Raw genomic sequence first — 22,085 nt, forward strand, 5'->3', positions numbered from 1 at the left:
AATCTCAATATGGTCTTTATATTATTAGATGCTACTATTAAAATGATGTGGCCGGGCGCGGTGGCTCATGTCTGCAATCCCAGCACTTTGAGAGGCCGAGGCAGATGGGTCACTTGAGGTCAGGAGTTCGAGACCAGCCTGGCCAACATGGTGAAACCCCGTCTCTACTAAAAATACAAAAATTAGCCAGGTATAGTGGTGCACACCTGTAATCCCAGCTACTCGGGAGGCTAAGACAGGAGAATCGCTTGAACCCAGGAGGCAGAAGTTGCAGTGAGCCAAGATCACGTCACTACACTCCAGCCTGGGTGACAGAGCGAGACTCAGCCTCAAAAAAAAAGATGTTAAACATCTTAGATCTGATAATATATTGTAGTTATTTAGGAGAGTGTCCTTCATATTAGGAGAAATTCTTAAGGATGAGGCATCGTAATTAGTCTGGGACTTGCTTTGAAATGCTTCAGGAAAAAATAGGTATATACACACAGAAAAAACAAATATGGCAAAATGTACAAATTAGTCAGTCTAGATAAAGCTTACATGGGTGTTCACTGTACCATTCTTTCCATTTTTCTGTAGATTTGAAAATTTCAAATAAAAAATTAAGGAGGTGTGAATTTCCACACATGATCCTGATTCTCTCTGTGGCCTAAGAATCACAAACTTCGGTAATATCAGGATATCCTTTGATCCAAAAATTAGCTTCTCACCTGCTACATGAAGACATCCTCCCCTCTACTCCCACTTCCCATATTGAATAAATGGACAAAACTTTCTACCCCACGTATGTTGACCCAAAAGGCTTATATTTTCAAGTGTACATGAGACTTTAATAGTAACAAGTTGCTGTTATTGTACCCTACAAATTAGTAGTGTGCCTAGACCTAAGGATAAAGGGAAGGGTGTGAGATGAGCAGAAAGCCAGTGGGTGCCTTTGGTACAAAAGCAAGTTTGAGGGTAAAAGGGTATAATTTGTAACAACAGGCAGAAAACAAAGCAACCTGCCCAGGCTACACAGCTTAAATTTTGTAAGGCCCTGCCTATCACACAAAGCGTAGACAAACAAAAGACTTTTTTTTTTTTTCCCAGACAAGATCTCGCTCTGTCACCAGAGTGCAGTGGCATAATCACAGCTCACCATAGTTTCAACTGCTCAGGCTCAAGCGATTATCCCACCTCAGCCTTCTGAGTAGCTGGGACCACAGGCACACCCCACCATCCTCGGCTAATTTTTTTTATTATTATTCACTATGTTAACAGTCCAGGGTAGCCTCAAACTCCTGGCCTCAAGTGATCCTCCTGCCTCAGACTCCCAGAGTGCAGGAATTAGAGATGTAAGCCACTGCACCCGGCCCTCATTCTTACATATATACTTAAGTACTCATGATGTGCCAAACATGTTCTCTATCCTCATGTACTAAATATGTATACCACAGAGCTGTAAACCAAAGCAGCATAACTTTACCAGATTCAGAATCATTTCAATAAAAAGAATGTTCCTTCCCAGGAAAATTTACTCATTGAAGATACAATCATACTGAATCTTTTTCTTGACCCTCACTATATACAATTAGTACCAGTGACACTGACGGCATGAGAGGGCAATCAAAACACTCAATTGGGCTGGGCACAGTGGCTCAAGCCTGTAATCCCAACACTTTTGGAGGCCAAGGCAGGTGGATCATGAGGTCAGGAGTTCGAGACCACCCTGGCCAACATGGTGAAACCCTGTCTCTACTAAAAACACAAAAATTAGTGGGGCATGGTGGCAGGTGCCTGTAATCCCAGCTACTTGGGAGGCTGAGGCAGGAGAATCGCTTGAACCTGGGAGGCAGAGGTTACAGTGAGCTGAGATTGCACTACAGCCTGGGCAACAGAGCAAGACTCCATCTCAAAAAAAAAAAAAATAATAGACTCAATTAAAATTTCATTCTTAAGGCCAGGAGCGGTGGCCCACACCTGTAATCCCAGCACTTTGGGAGGCCGACGGGGGCAGATCACCTGAGGTCAGGAGTTCAAGACCAGCCTGGCCAACACAGAGAAACCCCGTCTCTACTAATAATACAAAAAAATTAGCCAGGGGTGGTGGCGCACACCTGTAATCCCAGCAACTCGGGAGGCTGAGGCAGGAGAATTGCTTGAACCCAGGAGACAGCTGAGATCACACCATTGCACTCCAGCCTGGGTGACAAGAGCAAAAATCCGATTCAAAAAAAAAAAAAAAAAAAAATTCATTCTTAGCCTGATGCCATGACATGTACCTGTAGTCCTTGCTACTTAGGAGGCTGAGGCAACAGGAATACTACAGCCAAGGAGTTCAAAGTCAGCCTGGGCAACAAAGCAAGACCCTATCTCTAAAAAAAAAAAGAAATTAATAAATGCATTCTGTTCCATACTTCATTTTGGAAACTAAATTCTCCAAATCTGAAAAAGGAAAAGGAATAGACGTTGCAATGACAAATGACAATTAAGGATTTTTCATAGAGCAAAACGCCACCTTTATGAACACTTACCAGGCCAGCAGTAAGAGAAGGTGCAGATTGTCCAAGGGACTGGTTTCTCATTCGAACCAGGTTTGATGCTTCTCCTGATGACTGCCAAGTCACCTGTCCCACACTGCTATGTACACTGCTGGACAAAGGGAGCAGCTGCTTACCTTCAAACACAAGGTTTGGAAAATATACATGTAATTATGATAAACGAATGAAAAAATACAAATACAATGATATCAAGTGGATAAAATCATACTGATACAAAGTAAAATTGTTCACATCCATTTTAGAATCTATTAAAATTTCCAACTATCCATTAAAAATTGTGACTGTCTTGGTGGTGAGGATAATGGCAAGTGGAACACTGAAATGGATTAACTATTTTATGTTCTCTATAATATTCACCACATGCCAGTCTCCCACGCTGACACCCAAACTAGCAGTCTAGGAGTTTCCCAATCCCTTCTAGCCTACATAGTTTCTCATCAACTCAATGTAACATTAGAGATGAAAGTTTCCAGTAGGCAAACAATGAATCTATTCTGTTCTCACCAGACTCCACGTGCTCAGTTCATGTTTACTATCTGCCTTAATCTCAATGAAAGAGAGTCTCAATGAAAGACTTTTTTTTTTTTTTTTTTTTTGAGACAGAGTCTCACTGTCACCCAGCCCGGAGTGGTGTGGAGTGACCTAGGTTCACTGCAACCTCTGCCTCACAGGCTCAAGTGATTCTCCTGCCTCAGCCTCCTGAGTAGCTGGGACTACAGGCATGCGCCACCACACCTGGCTGATGTTTTGTATTTTTAGTAGAGATGGGGTTTTGCCATGTTAGCCAGGCGGGTATCCAACTCCTGATCTCAGGTGATGTGCCTGCCTTGGCCTCCCAAAATGCTGGGATTACAGGCGTGAGCCATTGCGCCCGGCCTGCAGTGACTTTCTAACTGAGGTGAAGGTCTCATTTCTCCCCTTCTTCACACCATTCTTCACACTTTTGCTTATGATCTAACCAACAAAAATGTGTTCATGTCATTTCCTTCCTTAAAAGCCTCTGATGGCTCCTTACTATTTGAAGAAACTATGCCAGACATTTTGGCATTATGAAAAAGACCCTCCATAAATCCAGATTATCTTTCTGGCCTCATCTCCTTCAACTCTTTTCCACACTTATTCACTCACTCAACTTCAATATTATGCCCTGCACTTTCCCCTGGCTTTATCATGATCACTTGACTCACTTGAAAACCCTTCCTGTGCCTGGCAAAATCTTAGTCATGAAAATACCCAATGTAGTAAAGATGTGAAGAAAGGGTTTGGGGGATATTTTTGTTTTTGCTGCCAACAAAATATGATACCATTCATTTGGAGAACAATTTAGCAAAGCTAACTGTGGATGAAAATTAAGACATAGAAGAAAGCAAAAATTAAGAAAGGCTTCAGGACAGGTGTTGTGGCTCATACCTGTAATCCCAGCACTTCGGGAGGCTGAGGCAGGAGGATCACTTGGGCCCAAGAGTTCAAGACCAGCCTGGGCTACATAGCAAGACCCCATCTCCAAGAAAAAAAAAAAATTAGCCAGGCATGGTGGTGTGTGCCTGTGGTCCCAGCTACTCAGGAAGCTGAGGAGAAGTGGGGAGGATCACCTGAGCTCAGGTGGTCAAGGCTTCAGTGAGCCATGGTCATGTCACTGCACTTTAGCCTGGGAAACAGAATAAGGTGTCTCAAAAAATAAAAAAAGGAAAGACTTCACTTTGACATAATGCATATTTTTGTAGTGAAATTTTTTTATAACTAGCATGTTTTATTAGAAAATTATATATATTTTTAAAATCTAGTTAAGTTTTCAAGTTTCAAGTGTACCTTTTACTGGAAAGTCTTTCCATAAAGCCCTCCACAAAAATAATAATGATGATGATGATGATTCTCTGCCCAAAACTTCCATAAGCCCAGAGTAGACCCTGTCTGCCTGCCTTCTTTCCTTCATTCTGCAAATGTGCACTTCTCCAGATGACCTGTCTACTTCTCACCTATTAATTCCAAAGGAAAGTCAGTTTAACTTATCCTATTTACACAAAGATTACTATCATCTCTCTCTTCAAAATAAAGGCCTGCTTGGAAAGAGGCTTACAAAGTGTAGAAGAAACCTATTTGAGTATACACCAGTAAAGACTGAAGCATACCGCAGACTGCCAAGAACTTGAGGAAAATAAACAAAACAGAAGGAATGACATAAACAAACAGAATAACAAGCAGCTCTTTAGTAAATAAATAACACAGGAAAAAAAAGAAAACCTCGTAAAAATTCCAACTACTATTCTTATAATAATTCAAGAGGCTACTGCATAAAACATTCTCAGTTAAAGATGGCAGACCAAGCACATGCTTTTATCTTTTGTCCTCCAGGAAACACCATAAAAATGAGACAAAAAAAGTAATCTAGGTGGGGTGTGGTGGCTCATGCCTGTAATCCCAGGACTTTGGGAGGCTGAGGCAGGCAGATCACAAGGTCAAGAGATTGAGACCACTCTGGCCAACATGGTGAAACCCCATCTCTACTAAAATTACAAAAATTAGCTGGGTGTGGTGGCAGGCACCTGTAGTCCCAGCTACTCAGGAGGCTGAGGCAGGAGAATGGCTTGAACCAGGGAGGCGGAGGTTGCAGTGAGCCAAGATCGAGCCACTGCACTCCAGTCTGGGGACAGAGTGAGACTCTGTCAAAAAAAAAAAAAAAAAAAGCAAGCAAACAAAGGCCATAATGACAGAAACGGACAGACACTGACAATGAGAGGGTAAAAAAACTGGGTGGGAAATCTAAAGCAGATAGGTGGATCATAACCAATGGAATTAGGCAAAGAAAGGTATAAGCTATAGTAAGCATGGAGGGGATTGCAATTAAGTGGAGTATCTGGCCTGGCCTGGCGGCTCAAGCCTATAATCCCAGCTCTTTAGGAGGCTGAGGCAGGAATGCTTGAGGTCAGGAGTTCAAGACCAGCCTGGGAAACACGGCGACACCCGCTCTCTACTAAAAATACAAAAATTTGCTGGGTGTGGTGGTACACAACTGGACTGGGAGGATCACTTGAGCCCAGAAGGCAGAGGTTGCAGTGAGCTGAGATCACACCACTGCACTCCAGCCTGGGCAACAGAGGAGACCCTGTCTCAAAAAAAAAAAGTGAGGTATCATCTGCCCTGCAAACCCTTAGACTGAGCACTCAGAAATGAAAAACACCCCAAAAGTCATAAAGACATAGGCTGAAATCAGATAAATGGAAAATTCCACAGAAAGAACAGTCAAACACAACCACATTTCAAGAATGTATCCAGTAGCCATGCAGTTACCTCACAGGATAAAAAGGATTTAGCATTTCAGAACAAAACACTGAATATTCTGGTTGTTAGGTGCTCAAAAGAAAGAGTTGATCCAGGGAAGAAAATTTTTTACTTTTTTTTGTTTTGCTTTGTTTTGGAGACAGTGTTTCACTCTGTCGCCCAGGCTGGAGTGTAATGATGCTCACTCAGTCTCCACCTCTTGCATTCTAGCAATTCTTATGCCTCAGCCTCCAGAGTGGCTGGGACCACAGGCACATACCCCCATGCCCAGCTAATCTTTATATTTTTAGTAGAGACAGGGTTTTGCCATGTTGGCCAAGCTGGTCTTGAACTCCTGACCTCAGGTGATCTGCTTGCCTCAATCTCCCAAAGTGCTGCGATTACAGGCGTGAGCCACCACACCCAGTCACATTTTTAAATCAAAAATCTAATTTAGTCATGACAATCAGAAGATAATCACATTCCAGCCAGGCGTGGTAGCTCACCTCCCACCTGTAATCCCAGCACTTTGGGAGGTCAAGGCAGGCAGATCACCTGAAGACAGGAGTTCAAGAGCAGCCTGGCCAACATGCTGAAACCCTGTCTCTACTAAAAATGAAAAAATTAGCCAGGCATGGTGGTGTGTGCCTGTGATCCCAGCTACTCAGGACGCTAAAGCAGGAGAATCGCTTGAACCTGGAAAGTGGAGGTTGCAGTGAGCAGAGATCACGGCACTAAACTCCAGCCTGGGCAACAAAGTGAGACTCTGTCTCAAAAAAACAGAGAAGATAATCACATCCTTTAAAAAAAAAAAAAAAAAAAAGAGGAGAATGCCATGAAAAACCAAACAAGAAATGGCTCTATGTAACTAAATATATGACCAGCAAAAATAAAAATTTAAATATAAGAGGCCAGGCGCAGTGGTTCACGCCTGTAATCCCAGCACTACGGGAGGCTGAGGCAGGCAGATCACAAGGTCAGGAGATTGAGATCATCCTGGCTAACATAAGGAAACCCCGTCTCTACTAAAAATACACAAAATTAGCAGGGTGTGGTGACAGATGCCTGTAGTCCCAGCTACTTGGGAGGCTGAGGCAGGAGAATGGCATGAACTCGGGAGGCAGAGCTTGCAGTGAGCCGAGATCGCACCACTGCACTCCAGCCTGGGCTACAGAGCGAGACTCCATCTCAAAAAAAAAAAAAAAAGAAAAGAAAAGAACTATGCCACAATGCACAATGTAATTGCTTCCTTTTGTACCGCGACTTCTTCGTATAATTTTTCCCCCTGAATTTTTTAGGTGTCTTTTCTTTGAAGGAGGTAGAAAGGACACTATGAGTTTTAGGTTTTGAGAATGAAGAAAAAAAGAAAATCTACTGCAGCAAAGAATGTAAAGTCTACCGAAATGGGCAGAGAGCAAAAATCAGAATGAGAGAGGGTGACCAGTAGTGCTGATCAACCAAGAAATACCTATCAGGTCCTGCAGGTTAGCAATTAGAGATTCCATGAGGAAGAAGTAAGGAGAGGAAGACAGCCTTACCATAAGTGTTCTATACAGGACTACTACCAGAGAAGAAACTGTCAAGATGCCACGTCAATTAATATACCCTTAAATCCAACAGACACATGAAAAAATGCTCATCATCACTGGCCATCAGAGAAATGCAAATCAAAACCACAATGAGATACCATCTCACACCAGTTAGAATGGCGATCATTCAAAAGTCAGGAAACAACAGGTGCTGGAGAGGATGTGGAGAAATAGGAACACTTTTACACTGTTGGTGGGATTGTAAACTAGTTCAACCATTATGGAAAACAGTATGGCGATTCCTCAAGGATCTAGAACTAGATGTACCATATGACCCAGCCATCCCATTACTAGGTATATACCCAAAGGATTATAAATTATGCTGCTATAAAGACACATGCACACGTATGTTTATTGCAGCACTATTCACAATAGCAAAGACTTGGAATCAACCCAAATGTCCATCAGTGACAGATTGGATTAAGAAAATGTGGCACATATACACCATGGAATACTATGCAGCCATAAAAAAGGATGAGTTTGTGTCCTTTGTAGGGACATGGATGCAGCTGGAAACCATCATTCTCAGCAAACTATCACAAGAACAGAAAACCAAACACCGCATGTTCTCACTCATAGGCGGGAACTAAACAATGAGATCACTTGGACTCGGGAAGGGGAACATCACACACCGGGGCCTATCATGGGGAGGGGGGAGGGGGGAGGGATTGCATTGGGAGTTATACCTTATGGAAATGACGAGTTGATGGGTGCAGCACACCAACATGGCACAAGTATACATATGTAGCAAACCTGCACATTGTGCACATGTACCCTACAACTTGAAGTTTAATAATAATAAATAAATTAAAAAAAATATATATATATATATACCCTTAAATATTCACCACACAGTCTCACATTTCTTAAAAAAACAAAATCAGATATTTACCCGACAGAGAGCTGGCCAGGTTTCCTCTCCATAACTTACAATCATCCTGACTCAGTTGTCGCTGAAGTTTAACTTTTCCAGTGGATGAAAATATGTCAGGATTACTGAGTTTCCTGAAGAGCAGGGGACTAAGTCCAGTTACCACATCCTTCAAAGAGAAAAAGAGTAAAACATGAGTCTTTAATATCTGCTCTGAAGTATAAAAACTTTATATTAAACATCTCTACAACATTCACTACAATTTAAAACTGCCAACATACTATACTTCCCCCTCAATAGCTAAAACCAGAAATATATTTCTTAGTAAAAGCTGGGTATACTGTAAAGGACACAGGATATTGATTACAAAATGCCAAAGGAAAAATAGGTGAGAAAGGTCATGGGATGACAGACATTTTGACCAGATATATTATTCATAATGAGTACACTTCTTAGTTAAGTTTGTTTATGTTTCTCCTTTTATTCATACCCTTCCTATATCCAATAAAGAAAAGCATATTTTAGTTTAAAAAAATCATTAAATGGTAGACTTTACCTAATATACAAAGTTAGAAATATCTCTAACATTCAATTAATGCTGAAATTAATCTTAGAGCTTTCTTTAGATGCCTATAAGAGGAGCAAAATACAGGTTTTCAAAGAAAAAGTTTACTGTGAAAAACTACAGGCAATACGAAACATTGACAGAAGCTTCCCATTCCACTCCAATGCCTCTTTCTCCTCATTCAGTAGACAGTATCCAACAATATCATCAACATGTAGACATTTTTAAGCCAACACCCAATCAGGAGTATTATAATAAATAAAAAACTTTTGAAAAAAATAAGCCCAATGAGGTATATCTATTATATGTCAATGAAGGAAGCTATAACAAATATGGATAAGTAACACATCAAACTGATCTAGACAGTACAGAGACAAGAACCATAAGAGAATAACTGGCCCGGGTACAGTGGCTCACGCCTGTAATCCCAGCACTTTGGGAGGCCGAGGCGGGTGGATCATGAGGTCAGGAGTTCAAGACCAGACTGGCCAAGATGATGAAACCCCATCTCTACTAAAAATACAAAAATTAGCCCAGCTGGTGGCGGGCGCCTGTAACCCCAGCTTACTCAGGAGGCTGAGACAGAATTGCTTGAACCTAGGAGGCGGAGGTTTCAGTGAGCCAAGATCGCACCACTGCACTCTAACCTGGGCAACAGAACAAGACTCCATCTCAAAAAAAAAGAGAATAACTGACCCCATGTCACCTGCCATTTGAAAAACAAGCTTCAAGTAACTGGCACCACAGCAATACTAGAAGCCACAAGGGGCAAAAAAGGAGGAAATTTCCAGTTCTCTAAGATTAAAAAAAAAAAAAAAAAAAACACACAGAAAGAAAACAAATTCTATACAGTTATATACTGTGATTAGTGAGTTGAAAAAAAATGGAAAGTACTAATATTGGTTGGTGGTGACCATTCAAAACATGATTTACAAATGCCCAAACATAAAAAGAAGAGTGAAGCTGGTGAAGAAAAATACCTGAAAAGAAGAAAAAGACAATTTCAAAACATGGTGGTAAGTGAATAAAAGGATAAAGGAGGATATTGAGGGACTGAATCAAACAACTGATGTGTCCAGGCACCTAACTGTAGTAGGAGTGAGCAGTGAGACAGGGGGAACGGGAAATAGAACTTAATGCAAAAACAGAAGGCAGCAAGGGAACGGCTTGTATTTGCACTATTTCGCATGTCAAGAAAGAAACAGTACCTGTGGATCAAGGAGAAACCAGGGAAGCAAGCGAGCTTCGACTAATGCTAGTAACCCATTAAAGAGGGTTGGCCACTCACAAAGGTGACAAGCACAGCAAGAAACTCTAGGTAGAGAGAACTGAGGAGGCCTTGGAAGACATCAAGCTAAAGTGGATATCCTCTATGAAGGCAATGTGGAGAGGAAAAGATCCTATCTCAAAAAAACTTACAACCAGCTACATGGGAGAACCAGCATTTGGATGCCTGCTACACTATATGGAAGAATAATCCATCTTAGCCAGAAAAAGAACAATCAAGAAAGAATTAGATCAGTACTAATTAAGAGAAATACATATACTTTTCAATCTCCCTATTCCCTCCCACAAGACACCAAAGGAAAGAAACCAGAAAACAGAGGAGAGGAGAAAAGAAAGAGAGGATCACAACCCTTCTTATTGCAAGTCTCTTTGAGTCGAAACCTGGCAAAGGAAAGGAAATATAAATTAAATATGCAATTTGAACTTTTCAGCTAGGATTTTTAACTTTTACTGAAGTATATTACTCATTTTAGAAAAGCACACATACCTAAGCAGAGAACTCAATGAATTTTCACAAACTGAACATACCCACTAAGCAGCATGAAGATTAAAACATTGAAAATAGTCAGGCACAGTGGCTCATGCCTGTAATCTCAGAACTTTGGGAGGCTGAGGTGGGCGGATCACTTGAGGTCAAGAGCTCAAGACCAGCCTGGCCAACATGGCAAAACCCCATCTCTACCAAAAATACAAAAATTAGCTGGGCGTGATGGCACGTGCCTGTAATCCCAGCTACTCAGGAGGCTGAGGCACAAGAATCACATGAACCTGGGAGGCGGAGGTTGCAATGAGCTGAGATCACTCCATTGCACTCCAGCCTGGGTGACAGAGCAAGACTCTGTCGCCAAAAAAACAAACAAACAAACAAAAAACAGTGAAACAATATATGAATATGGGAATTCCAGAAGAGAAGGGGGCAGTAAGAACATGTGAAGAGGCCGGGCACCATGGCTCAAGCCTGTAATCCCAACATTTTGGGAGGCCAAGGTGGGCAGATCATGAGGTTAGGAGTTTGAGACCAGCCTGACCAACACGGTGAAACCCCATCTCTAATAAAAATACAAAAATCAGCTGGCATGGTGGTGCATGCCTGTAGTTCCAGCTACTCGGGAGGCTGAGGCACAAGCATCACTTGAACCCAAGAGGCAGAGGTTGCAGCAAGCCAAGATCCTGCCACTGCACGCCAGCCTAGGTAACAGAACGAGACTCTGTCTCAAAAAAAAAAAAAAAAGAAGAATAACATACCAAAATTTCCCAAATGTGATGACAGATGCAAATCCACACATCCAGAAAGTTCCGTGACTTCTAAGCAGGTTAAATTCAAAAAGGTTTATATGGAGACACATGATAACCAAACTGTCAAAGCCAGTGGCAAAGAAAGAATATTCAAAGCACCAAGAGAAAAGCAACCTGTCAAATACAGGGGATTCTCAGTCAGACAAACAGCTCATATCTCATCAGAACTGTGGAGTCCAGAAGTGGGTAGGATGACATATAGAATTCTATCTTGAGCATAACTGTCCTTCAAAAATGAGGAAAAAATCAAGGCTGGGTGCAGTGGCTCACGCCTGTAATCCCAACACTTTGAGAGGCCAAGGCAGGCAGATCGCTTGAGCCCAGGAGTTTGAGACCAGTCTGGGGAACATGGCGAAACCCTGTCTCTGCAAAACACACAAAAGTTAGCCAGGCATGGTAACATATGCCTGTAGTCCCAGCTATTCAGGAGGATGAGGCAAGAAAATTGCTTGAGCCCAGGAAGTCAGCGCTGCAGTGAGCCAAGATCGCACCACTACATTCCAGCCTGGGCAACAGAGCAAGACTTCGATTCAAAAAAGAGAAGAGAAAGAGAGAGAGAAATCGAGACATTTTCAGATTTAAGAAAAAAAAAAAAAGCAGAGTCCATCACCACTACATCTGTTCTACATCAAATCCTAAAAGGCATCTTCAAGTTGAAATGAAAGGACACGAAACAGAAACTCAAAGCCATCTGAAAAAATGAAGATCCAAAAAAATATATATAAAGATCCCCAGCAAAAGTAACTATATGGATAAATATCACAGTCAGTACTAATCTATTTTTGTTTTTTAACTCCACTTTTTTTCCCTATATGACTTAAAAGACAAAAGCATGACAAAAATTTTTAAATCTATGATATTTAGCACAGAATGAATAAAGATGTAATCTGCCATAAAACAACATATCAAGGAAATGGAGCTATACAGGAATAAAGTTTTTGTATACTACTGAAGTTAAACTGGTACTATTTCAAACTAGACTATTATAAATTTAGTATGTTACATGTAATCCCCATAGCAACCAAAAAAAGAAAAATTCTAAAAAGAACACATACAAAAGGAAGTGAGAAAAGATCCCCTTGATCCAGTTTTGCTTTGGTTGCCTATGCATATGGGGTATTTATTGCTCAATAAATTTTTGCCGAAACCGATATCCTGGCAAGTTTCCCCAAAGTTTTCTTTTAGCAGTTTCAGAGTTTGAAGTTTAAGATTTAAATCTTTAATACATTTTGATTTGATTTTTGTATATGGTAAGAGATAGGGATCTAGCTTCACTCTTCTGCATGTAGCTATCTGCATATAGATTTCCAGTTTTCTGAGAACCATTTACTGTACAGACTGTCCCTTTGCCAAAGTATGTTCTTGGCACCTCTGTCAAAAACCAGTTCACTGTAAATGTATGGATTTATTAATGGGTTCTCTATTCTGTTCCACTGGTCTATGTTTGTTTTTACGTCAGTACCATGCTGTTTTGGTTACCATAGCTTTCTAGTATAATTTCAAGTCAGGTAATGTGATTTCTCCAGTTTTCTTCTTTATGTTGAAGATAGCTATGGCTATTCTGAGTCCTCTGTGGTTCCACATAAATTTTAGAACTGTTTTTTCTATTTCTGTGGAGAATGTCATTTGTATTTTGAATATGGATTGTACTGAATCTGTAGATTGCTTTGGGTACTATGGACATTTTAATATTGATTTTTTTCAACTCATGAAGATGAAGTATCTTTTCATTTTTTTAATGTCCTCTTCAGTTTCTTGCATCAGTGTTTAATAGTTTTTATTATAGAGATCTTTCATCTCTTTGGTTAATTCCTAGGTATTTCATTTGTAGCTATTGTAAACGGGGTCACTTTCTGGATTTTTTTCAGATTGTTCACTGTTGGCATGCAGAAACACTACTGATCTCTGTGTGTTGATTTTTGATCCTGCAACTTTACTGAATTTATCAGTTCGAACAGTTTTTTGGTGAAGTCTTTAGCTTTTGCCAAATATAAGATCATATCATCTACAAACAAGTATAATTTGACTTCTTTTCCAATTTGGATACTTTATTTCTTTTTCTTGTCTAATTACCATAGTTAAGACTTCCAGTACTATTAGGTTGGTGCAAACATAATTGCAGTGTTTGCACAGTTAGAATTTGTCATTTGATATTGGAATACATCTTTTGTTGTTGTTGTTGTTGTTGTTGTTGTTGTTGAGACAGACTTTCGCTCTTGTTGCCCAGTCTGGAGTGCAATGGCGCGATCTCATCTCACTGCAACCTCTGCCTCCTGGGTTCAAGTGATTCTCCTGCCTCAGTCTCCCAAGTAGCTGGGATTACAGGTGTGTGCTACCATGCCCAGCTAATTTTGTATTTTTAGTAGAGACAAGGTTTCACCATGTTGGTCAGGCTGGTCTCAAACTCCTGAACTCTGGTGATCCACCCACCTCAGCCTCCCAAAGTGCTGAGATTACAGGCATAAGCCACTGTGTCCGGTCTTGGTATACATTCTTAAAAAAATGTCATTATATTATACATCATTTTAATATGCATTTTTTGTTTTATGCTTTTTGGCTAGCAACTTATTTACTTGCTGTTTATTGTATGTTTTAGACTATGGAAATGAAGTTAGATAAAAAGCAAATTTGAGCAATTTTTGAGTAAGTTCAAAATGGGTCGTAAAGCAGAGGAGACAACTCACAACATCAACAATGCATTTGGCCAGGAATGGCTAAAAACCATACAGTGCAGTGGTGGTTCAAGAAGTTTTGCAAAGGAGACTATCCTTGAAGATGAGGAGTGTAGTGGCCGACCATTGGAAGTTGACAACGACCAATTGTGAGCAATCATCGAAGGTGATCCTCTTAGAACTACACAAAAAGCTGCCAAAGAACTCAACATCGACCATCCTACAGTTGTTCGGCATTTGAAGCAAATTGAAAGGGTGAAAAAGCTCGTTAAGTGGGTGCCTCATAAGCTGAGTGACAATAAAAATCGTCATTTTGAAGTGTCATCTTCTCTTATTCTACAGAACAACGAACCATTTCTCGATCACATTGTGACATGCAAGGAAAAGTGGACTTTATACGACAACTTGTGACAACCAGCTCAGTGGCTGGACTAAGAAGCTCCAAAGCACTTCCCAAAGCCAACCTTGCACCAAATAAAGGTCACAGTCACTGTTTGGTGGTCTGCTGTCAGTTCGATCCACTACAGCTTCCTGAACCCCAGTGAAACCATAACATCTGAGAAGTATGCTCAGCAATCTCAATGAGATGCACTAAAAACTGCAACGCCTGACGCTGGCACTGGTCAACAAAAAGGACCCAATTCTCCACTACACCCAACTGCACATCACACAACCAAGCTTCAACAGGTGAACAAATTGGGCTACGAAGTTTTCCCTCCCGCCATATTCACCTAACCTCTCACCAACCAACTACCACTTCTTCAAGCATCTCGACAACGTTTTACAGAGAAAACGTTTCCATGACCAGCAGGATGCAGAAAATTCTTTCCAAGAGGTCGTCAAATCCCAAAGCGTGGATTTTTACACAACAAGAACAAAGAAACATTTCTCATTGGCAAAAATGTGTTGATTGTAATGGCTTCTATTTTGATTAATAAAGATGCGTTTGAGCCTAGTTATGATGATTTAAAATTCACGGTCCAAAACCACAACTAGTTTTGCAACAACCTAATACCATACTGTCTGTGTCTGGAAAAGTTGTTGTAGTTATTATTCTTGATCATCTTTTCATATGAGTAGTTTATACACCATAATTATTGTTACTAATACAGTATTCTGTTTTTCTGTGTCCTTACTATTACCAGTTTTGTGCCTTCAGATGATTTTTTTTTTTTTTTTGAGACAGAATCTGGCTCTGTCACCCATGCTGGAGTGCAGTGGCGCGATCTTGGCTCATTGCAAGTTCCGCCTCCCAGGTTCACGCCATTCTCCTGCCTCAGCCTCTCGAGTAGCTGGGACCACAGGCGCCCGCCACCACGCCCGGCTAATTTTTTTGTGTTTTTAGTAGAGATGGGGTTTCACCGTGTTAGTCAGGATGGTCTCAATCTCCTGATCTCATGATCCACCTGCCTTGGCCTCGCAAAGTGCTGGAATTACAGGCGTGAGACCCCGCGCCCGGCCTTCCGATAATTTGTTATTGCTCATTAACATCCTTTTCTTTCAGATTGAAGAACTCCCTTTAGCATTTCTGTGGGACAGGTCTGGTGTTGATGAAATTACTCAGCTTCTCTGTCTTGTCAAGTCATTATTTCTCCTTCATGTTTGAAGAATATTTTCACCGGACATACTATTCTAGGGTAAAAGTTTTTTCCATAAGCACTTTAAATATGTCATGCCACTCTCTCTTGGCCTGTAAGAGGTTTCCTCTGAAAAGTCTGGGCCCAGACATATTGAAGCTCCATTGTATGTTAATTTGTGTTTTTTCTCTTACTGCTTTTTGGATCTTCATCTTTTACCTTTAGAAGTTTGATTATTAAATGTCTTGAGATAGTTTTCTTTGGGCTAAATCTGCTTGGCATTCTAGAACCTTATACTTGAATATAGAAATCTTTCTCTAAATTTGGGAAGTTTTCTATTGTTATTCATTTCGACAAACTTTCTACCCCTATATCTCTACCTCCTCTTTAAGGCTACTAACTCTTAGATTTGCCCTTTGGAGGCTATTTTCTAGATCTTGTAGGCATGCTTTATTCCTTTTTATCTTTTTCTTCTTCTGTCTGTTCTGGCTGTGTATTTTCAAATAGCCTGTCTTCAAGCTGACTAATTCTTTCTTCTGGGGCCAGGCGCGGTGGCTCACGCCTGTGATCCCAACACTTTGTGAGGCCAAGGCAGATGGATCACGAGGTCAGGAGATTGAGACCATCCTGGCTGACACGGTGAAACCTCATCTCTATTAAAAAACAAAAAATTAGCCAAGCGTGGTGGCACACACCTGTAATCCCGGCTACTTGGGAGGCTGAGCCAGAAGAATCGCTTGAACCTGGGAGGCGGAGGTTGCAGTCAGCCGAGATTGCGCCACTGCACTCTAGCCTGGGTGACAGAGCGAGACTCCATCCCAAAAAATAAATTAATTAATTTCTTCAGCTTAATCAGTTCTGCTATTGAAGGACTTCCGAGGCAATCTTCAGTATATCAACTGCATTTTTCAACTCCAGAATTTCAGCTTGGTTCTTTTTAATTATTTCCGTTTCTTTGCTGAAGTTACCTGAAAGGTTTCTGATTTCCTTATCTGTGTTATCCTGAATTTCTTTGAATTTCTTCAAAACAGGTATTCTGAATTCTCTGTCTGAAAGGTCATGTATCTCTGTCTCTCCAGGATTGGTTCCTGGTACCTTACTTAGTTTATCTGGTCATGTTGTGTTTTCCTGGATAGTCTTAAAGCTTGTGGGTATTTGTCAGTATCTGGGCATTGAAGAGTTAAATATATATTGTAGTCTTTACAATCTGGGCTTGTGTGCATCTGTTGTTCTTGGGAAGACTTCCAGGTATTTGAAGAGACTTGGGTGTTCCAATCTAAGTTTTTGGTCACTACAACCTTATCTGCTTAGGAGGTTCCCTAAGCCCAGTAACGCTACGGTTCTTGCAGATTCACAGCGGTGAATTTTGGTCGTCCTGGATAAGATCTGCAATAATTCTCAGGATTACCACGCAGAGACTCTTGTTTTCTTCCCTTTCTCCCAAATGAAGTCTCTCTCTCTTTCTCTCTCTCTCTCTCTCTCTCTCTGTACCTAGCTGCTTTTCTTGGGGTTGCCAGAGACCATCTCTGCCACAGGATGCAGACAAGCTTTTCCAGATCTCCTTCTGTGATTAGGAAAAAGGCCTTTACTTGCATTCAAAATTGTTATAACCCAAAACACTGTGGGTCTAGAAGGGAAAAAAGGAGGCTATGGTTCCAGGGTGTCCATAACCAAAATAAATGGATTTCTGTATAGTTCTAAGCTAAGGACTACATTGGGGTTTGAGATCTGCGGCAGGGACTAGCTAGATGTTGACCAAGCATGACTCACCTTCCTCCTGGGCACAGGCCACATGACATTTCCCAGCCCTCCAGTAGTTAGGCATGGCCCTGAAACTGAGTTTTGGCAATGGAATAGGAGTAGAAGTGATTAATCCATTTCTAGGATTGGCCCATCCTCCACTTTCCTCAGGTGACCTTGGAAGCCATGTGTAGAAAATGGAAGTGCCTCAATTGAGGGGTCCTTCTGAATCAGTTACAGCAAGTAATGTTCTTTAATATAAAAGACCAAAGACTGAGCTAGTCACAAAGTAACACTTTCTTTAACTGGTTAAAGGTAGAACTTAAAAGTTCCTGGGTCACTTAAACAAAATCACCTTGGTAACAACGCTATGAAATAACTTAACAAGTTAAAAAAAAAAATTATTAACAACTATTCCTAAATCCTCTGCTTTTCAAAACATTCCTGAAAGCCTAACAGATAGAAAGTCTGGCCAGGCGTGGTGGCTCACACCTGTAATCCCAGCACTTAGGGAGGCTGTAGCGGGCAGATTACCTAAGGTCAGGAGTTCAAGACCAGCCTGGCCAACATGGTGAAACCCCATCTCTACTAAAAATATAAAAATTAGCTGGGTGTGGTGGTGCTTGCCTGTAGTCCTAGCTACTCAGGAGGCTGAGACAGGAGAATTGCTTGACCCTGGGAGGCAGAGGTTGCAGTGAACCGAGATCATGCCATTGCACTCCAGACTGGGAGACAGCGTGAGACTCTGTTTCAAAAAAAAAAAAAAAAGAAGATCTGGCAAAACTATATTACTTCTGCTTTGCTGAAAGAATGGCAGAGAAACTATGTAGCTTATTAATCTCCAACAAATTAATGGTTAAAGGATATATGCATCTACTATTCAGATTCGCCCTTAAGGAACCTACACTAAAGCTGGTACAACTAAGATAGTATCACAGAGTTTTAACACACAGTTCCCTTGGGGTGAATTTGTTCTTTATTACATTCAAAAACCTAGGGAGTCTAAGCCAGTTACTTAATAAAGAAATCCATAACAGTTTCCCTGAAGGGGAAAATGCACAAATTAAAGCCTCCTTTCAAGCTGAGTAAAATAAGAGAACAGTTTAGTAACACCAACAAATCAAAGGTCAAGATACCTTTTTCTTTTTATTTTTGAGAGTTTCGCTCTTGTCGCCCAGGCTGGAGTGCAATGGCGTGATCCTGGCTCACTGCAACCTCCAACTCCCAGGATCAAGCAATTCTCCTGCCTCAGCTCCCAAGCAGCTGGAACTACAGGCGTGTGCCACCACGCTGGGCTAATTTTTTATTTTTAGTAGAGACGGGTTTTCGCCATGTTTGCCAGGCTGGTCTCAAACTCCTGACCTCAGGTGATACGCCTGCCTCGGCCTCCCAGAGTGCTGGGATCATAGGCGTGAGCCACCATGCCCAGCCAGTAAGTTTATTTTAAAATATTTTTCTCTCTTTAGGCCGGGTGAGGTGGCTCACGCCTGTAATCCCAGCACTTTGGGAGGGTGAGGCGGGTGGATCACCTGAGGTCAGGAGTTCAAGACCACCGTGACTAACATGGTGAAACCCTGTCTGTAATAAAAATACAAAAATTAGCCAGGCATGATAGCAGGCACCCATAATGCCAGCTACTCGGGAGACTAAGGTAGGAGAATTACTTGAACTCGGAAGGCGGAGGTTGCAGTGAGCCAAGATCGCGCCACTGCACTCCAGCCTGAGCAACAAAGAGACTCCGTCTCAAAAATAAAATAAAAAATAAAATAAAAATTTTTCTTTAATAATAAATTAACCTTAGCTTACTGTAATTTTTTACTTCACAGACTTTTTAATTTTTTAAAAAGGGTGTCATTCTACTGCCAAGGCTGGAGTATGGTGGCACAATCACAGCTCAGTGCAGCCTCTAACTCCTGCACTCAAGCCATACTTCTGCCTTAGCCCCTCACATAGCTAGGACTACAGGCATGAGCCACCACACCTGGCTAATTTTTTTTTCTTTTTTTTTTTTTGAGACGGAGTCTCGCTCTGTCACCCAGGCTGAAGTGCAGTGGCGCAATCTCGGCTCACTGCAAGCTCCGCCTCCCGGGTTCATGACATTCTCCTGCCTCAACATCCCAAGTAGCTGGGACTACAGGTGCCCACTACAATGCCTGGCTAATTTTGTGTATTTTTAGTAGAGACAGGGTTTCACTGTGTTAGCCAGGATGGTCTCCATCTCCTGACCTCGTGATCCACTCACCTCAGCCTCCCAAAGTGCCATACCCAGCTAATTTTTTTATTTTTTGTAGAGAGAGTTTTCCTATGTTGCCTAGGCTGGTCTCCAACTTCTAGACTCAAGCAATACTCCCACCTCAGCCTCCCAAAGTACTGAGATTATAGACACGAGCCACCATGCTCAGCCTTTTTAAACTTTTTGCCTCTTCTGTAATAACACTTAGTTTAAAATACAAACACATTATACAAAATATTTTCTTTCATTATCCTTATTCTATAGGCTTTTTTCTATTAAAAAAATTTCTTTTTTTACTTTTTAAACTGTTTTGTGAGAAAGTAAGATACAAACATACACACTAGCCTAGACCTACACAGGGTCGAGATCATCAGTATCACTGTCTTCCACCTCCACATCTTGTCCCACCAGAAGGTATTCAGGGGCAATAACGGAGCAATAATGGAGGTGACATGGAGCTGTCATCTCCTATGGTAACAATGCCTTCCCTTGAACAACCCCTGAAGGATTACTTTTTCTGTTTTTTTACAGTTAACTTTTTTTCTTAATAAGTACAGGTACACTCTAAAATAACAATAGAAAGTATAATATAGTAAATACATAAGCATGTAACATAGTTGTTTATTATCATCATTAGGTATTATGTGCTGTGCATGCACTAACTCTACGTGCTGTACCTTTATACCACTGGCAGTGCAGTAAATTTGTTTACACAGGCATTACCATGAACATGTAATGTGTTGCACTACAATGTTGAAATAGCTGGACGTCACTAGGCAACAGAGATTGCTCAACTCTGTTATTATCCTATGGGAAGTCAGGCATAATAGTTCATGCCTATAATCCCAACACTTTGGAAGGCCAAGGCAGAAGGATCACTTGAGGCCAAGAGTTCAAGACTAGCCTGGGGAACATAGCAAGACTTCATCTCTATTAAAACAAAACAAAAAAAAATTAATAAAAAATAATAATCTGGCCAGGCACAGTGGTTCATGCCTGTAATCCCAGCACTTTGAGAGGCCGAGGTGGGCAGATCACCTGACGTCAGAAGTTCGAGACTAGCCTGGCCAACATGGTGAAACCCCATCTCTACTAAAAATATAAAAATTAGCCAGGCATGGTGGCAGGAGCCTGTAATCCCAGCTACTCAGGAGGCTGAGGCAGGAGAATCATTTGAATCCGGGAGGCAGAGGTTGCAGTGAGTCAAGATGGCGCCACTGCACTCCAGCCTGGGGGACAAGAGCGAGACTTCACCTCAAAAAAAAAAATTAGCTGGGCGTGGTAGCAGCTGCCTGTAATACTAGCTACTTGGGAGGCTGAGGCAGGAGAATCGCTTGAAACCAGGAGGTGGAGGCTCCAGTGAGCTGAGATCACACCACTGCACTCCAGCCTGGGCAACAGAGCAAAACTCGGTCTCAAAAAAAAAAAAATGATAATAATAATAATCTTATGGGACCCCATCATATATGTCATCCATCACTGACTAAAACATAATTATGCAGAACATGACTGTATTCAGAGAAAAAGAAAATGAATAGTTGCATCTATACTGAACATATACAGATTTTCTTTCTTGTCACTATTCCCTAAGCAATAGAGTATAACAGCTATTTATACAGCATTTACATTGTATTATGTATTATAAATAATCTGGAGATGATTTAAAGTATATGGGAGGATATGTTACATGCAAATACTATGCCATTTTATAGGTAGAACTTGAGCATACATAGAGTTTGGTATCTGCAGGGGGTCATGGACTCAATCCCCCAGAGATATTGAGGGACAACTGCAGCAGCAAACAGACCTGAGGGACTGAATGTTGAATACAGGCGAGGTTAAGAAAAAAATCAAACACAACCTCCAGTTTTGTTCTGGTAAATGAGTGAATGGTAGTGCCATCCATTGACATGAGGAAGACTGGAGAAGCAGCAGACTAGAAAGTGAAAATCAAAAGTTCATTTTTGGACATGTTAGGTTTGAGAGGTCTCTGAGCTATCCAAATGAAAATGTTACACAGACTATTAAAAATAGGAGTAGGGCCAGGCACAGTGGCTGATACCTATAATCCCAGCACTTTGGGAAGCGAAGGCGGGCAGATCACCTGAGGTCAGGAGTTCGAGACCAGCCTCACCAACATGGAGAAACCTAATCTCTACCAAAAAATAAAAATTAGCCAGGCGTGGTGGCACATGCCTGTAATCCCAGCTATTCAGGAGGTTGACGCAGGAGAATTGCTTGAACCCAGGAGGCAGAGATGGCAGTGAGCCGAGATCCTGCCATTGTACTCCAGACTGGGCAACAAGAGCAAAATTCTGTCAAAAGAAAAAGAAAAAAAAAAAAAATAGGAGTAGGGCCAGGCCCAGTGGTTCACGCCTGTAATCCCAGCACTTTGGGAGGCCGAGGCAAGTGGATTGCTTCAGCCCAGGAGTTCAAGACCAGCCTGGGCAACATGGC

General features: G+C 41.4%; 1 protein-coding gene across 8 annotated transcripts in view; it reads right to left on the bottom strand.

The window, feature by feature from the left end:
* The window catches only part of MAST2 (microtubule associated serine/threonine kinase 2), a 262,802-nt gene that overhangs the window by 225,822 nt on the left and 14,895 nt on the right, over nucleotides 1-22,085 (bottom strand). For all 8 annotated transcript variants that reach the window (XM_007978931.3, XM_007978930.3, XM_007978929.3 and 5 more), the window contains exons 2-3: nucleotides 8,280-8,427; nucleotides 2,514-2,656 (exon numbers count right to left, since the gene is read on the bottom strand). In XM_007978931.3, coding sequence (XP_007977122.3) covers nucleotides 2,514-2,656; nucleotides 8,280-8,427 — 291 coding nt within the window. The remainder of the gene's footprint in view (nucleotides 1-2,513; nucleotides 2,657-8,279; nucleotides 8,428-22,085) is intronic.

This window comes from Chlorocebus sabaeus, chromosome 20 (genome assembly GCF_047675955.1).
Source record: "Chlorocebus sabaeus isolate Y175 chromosome 20, mChlSab1.0.hap1, whole genome shotgun sequence".
NCBI classification, from domain to species: domain Eukaryota; kingdom Metazoa; phylum Chordata; class Mammalia; order Primates; family Cercopithecidae; genus Chlorocebus; species Chlorocebus sabaeus.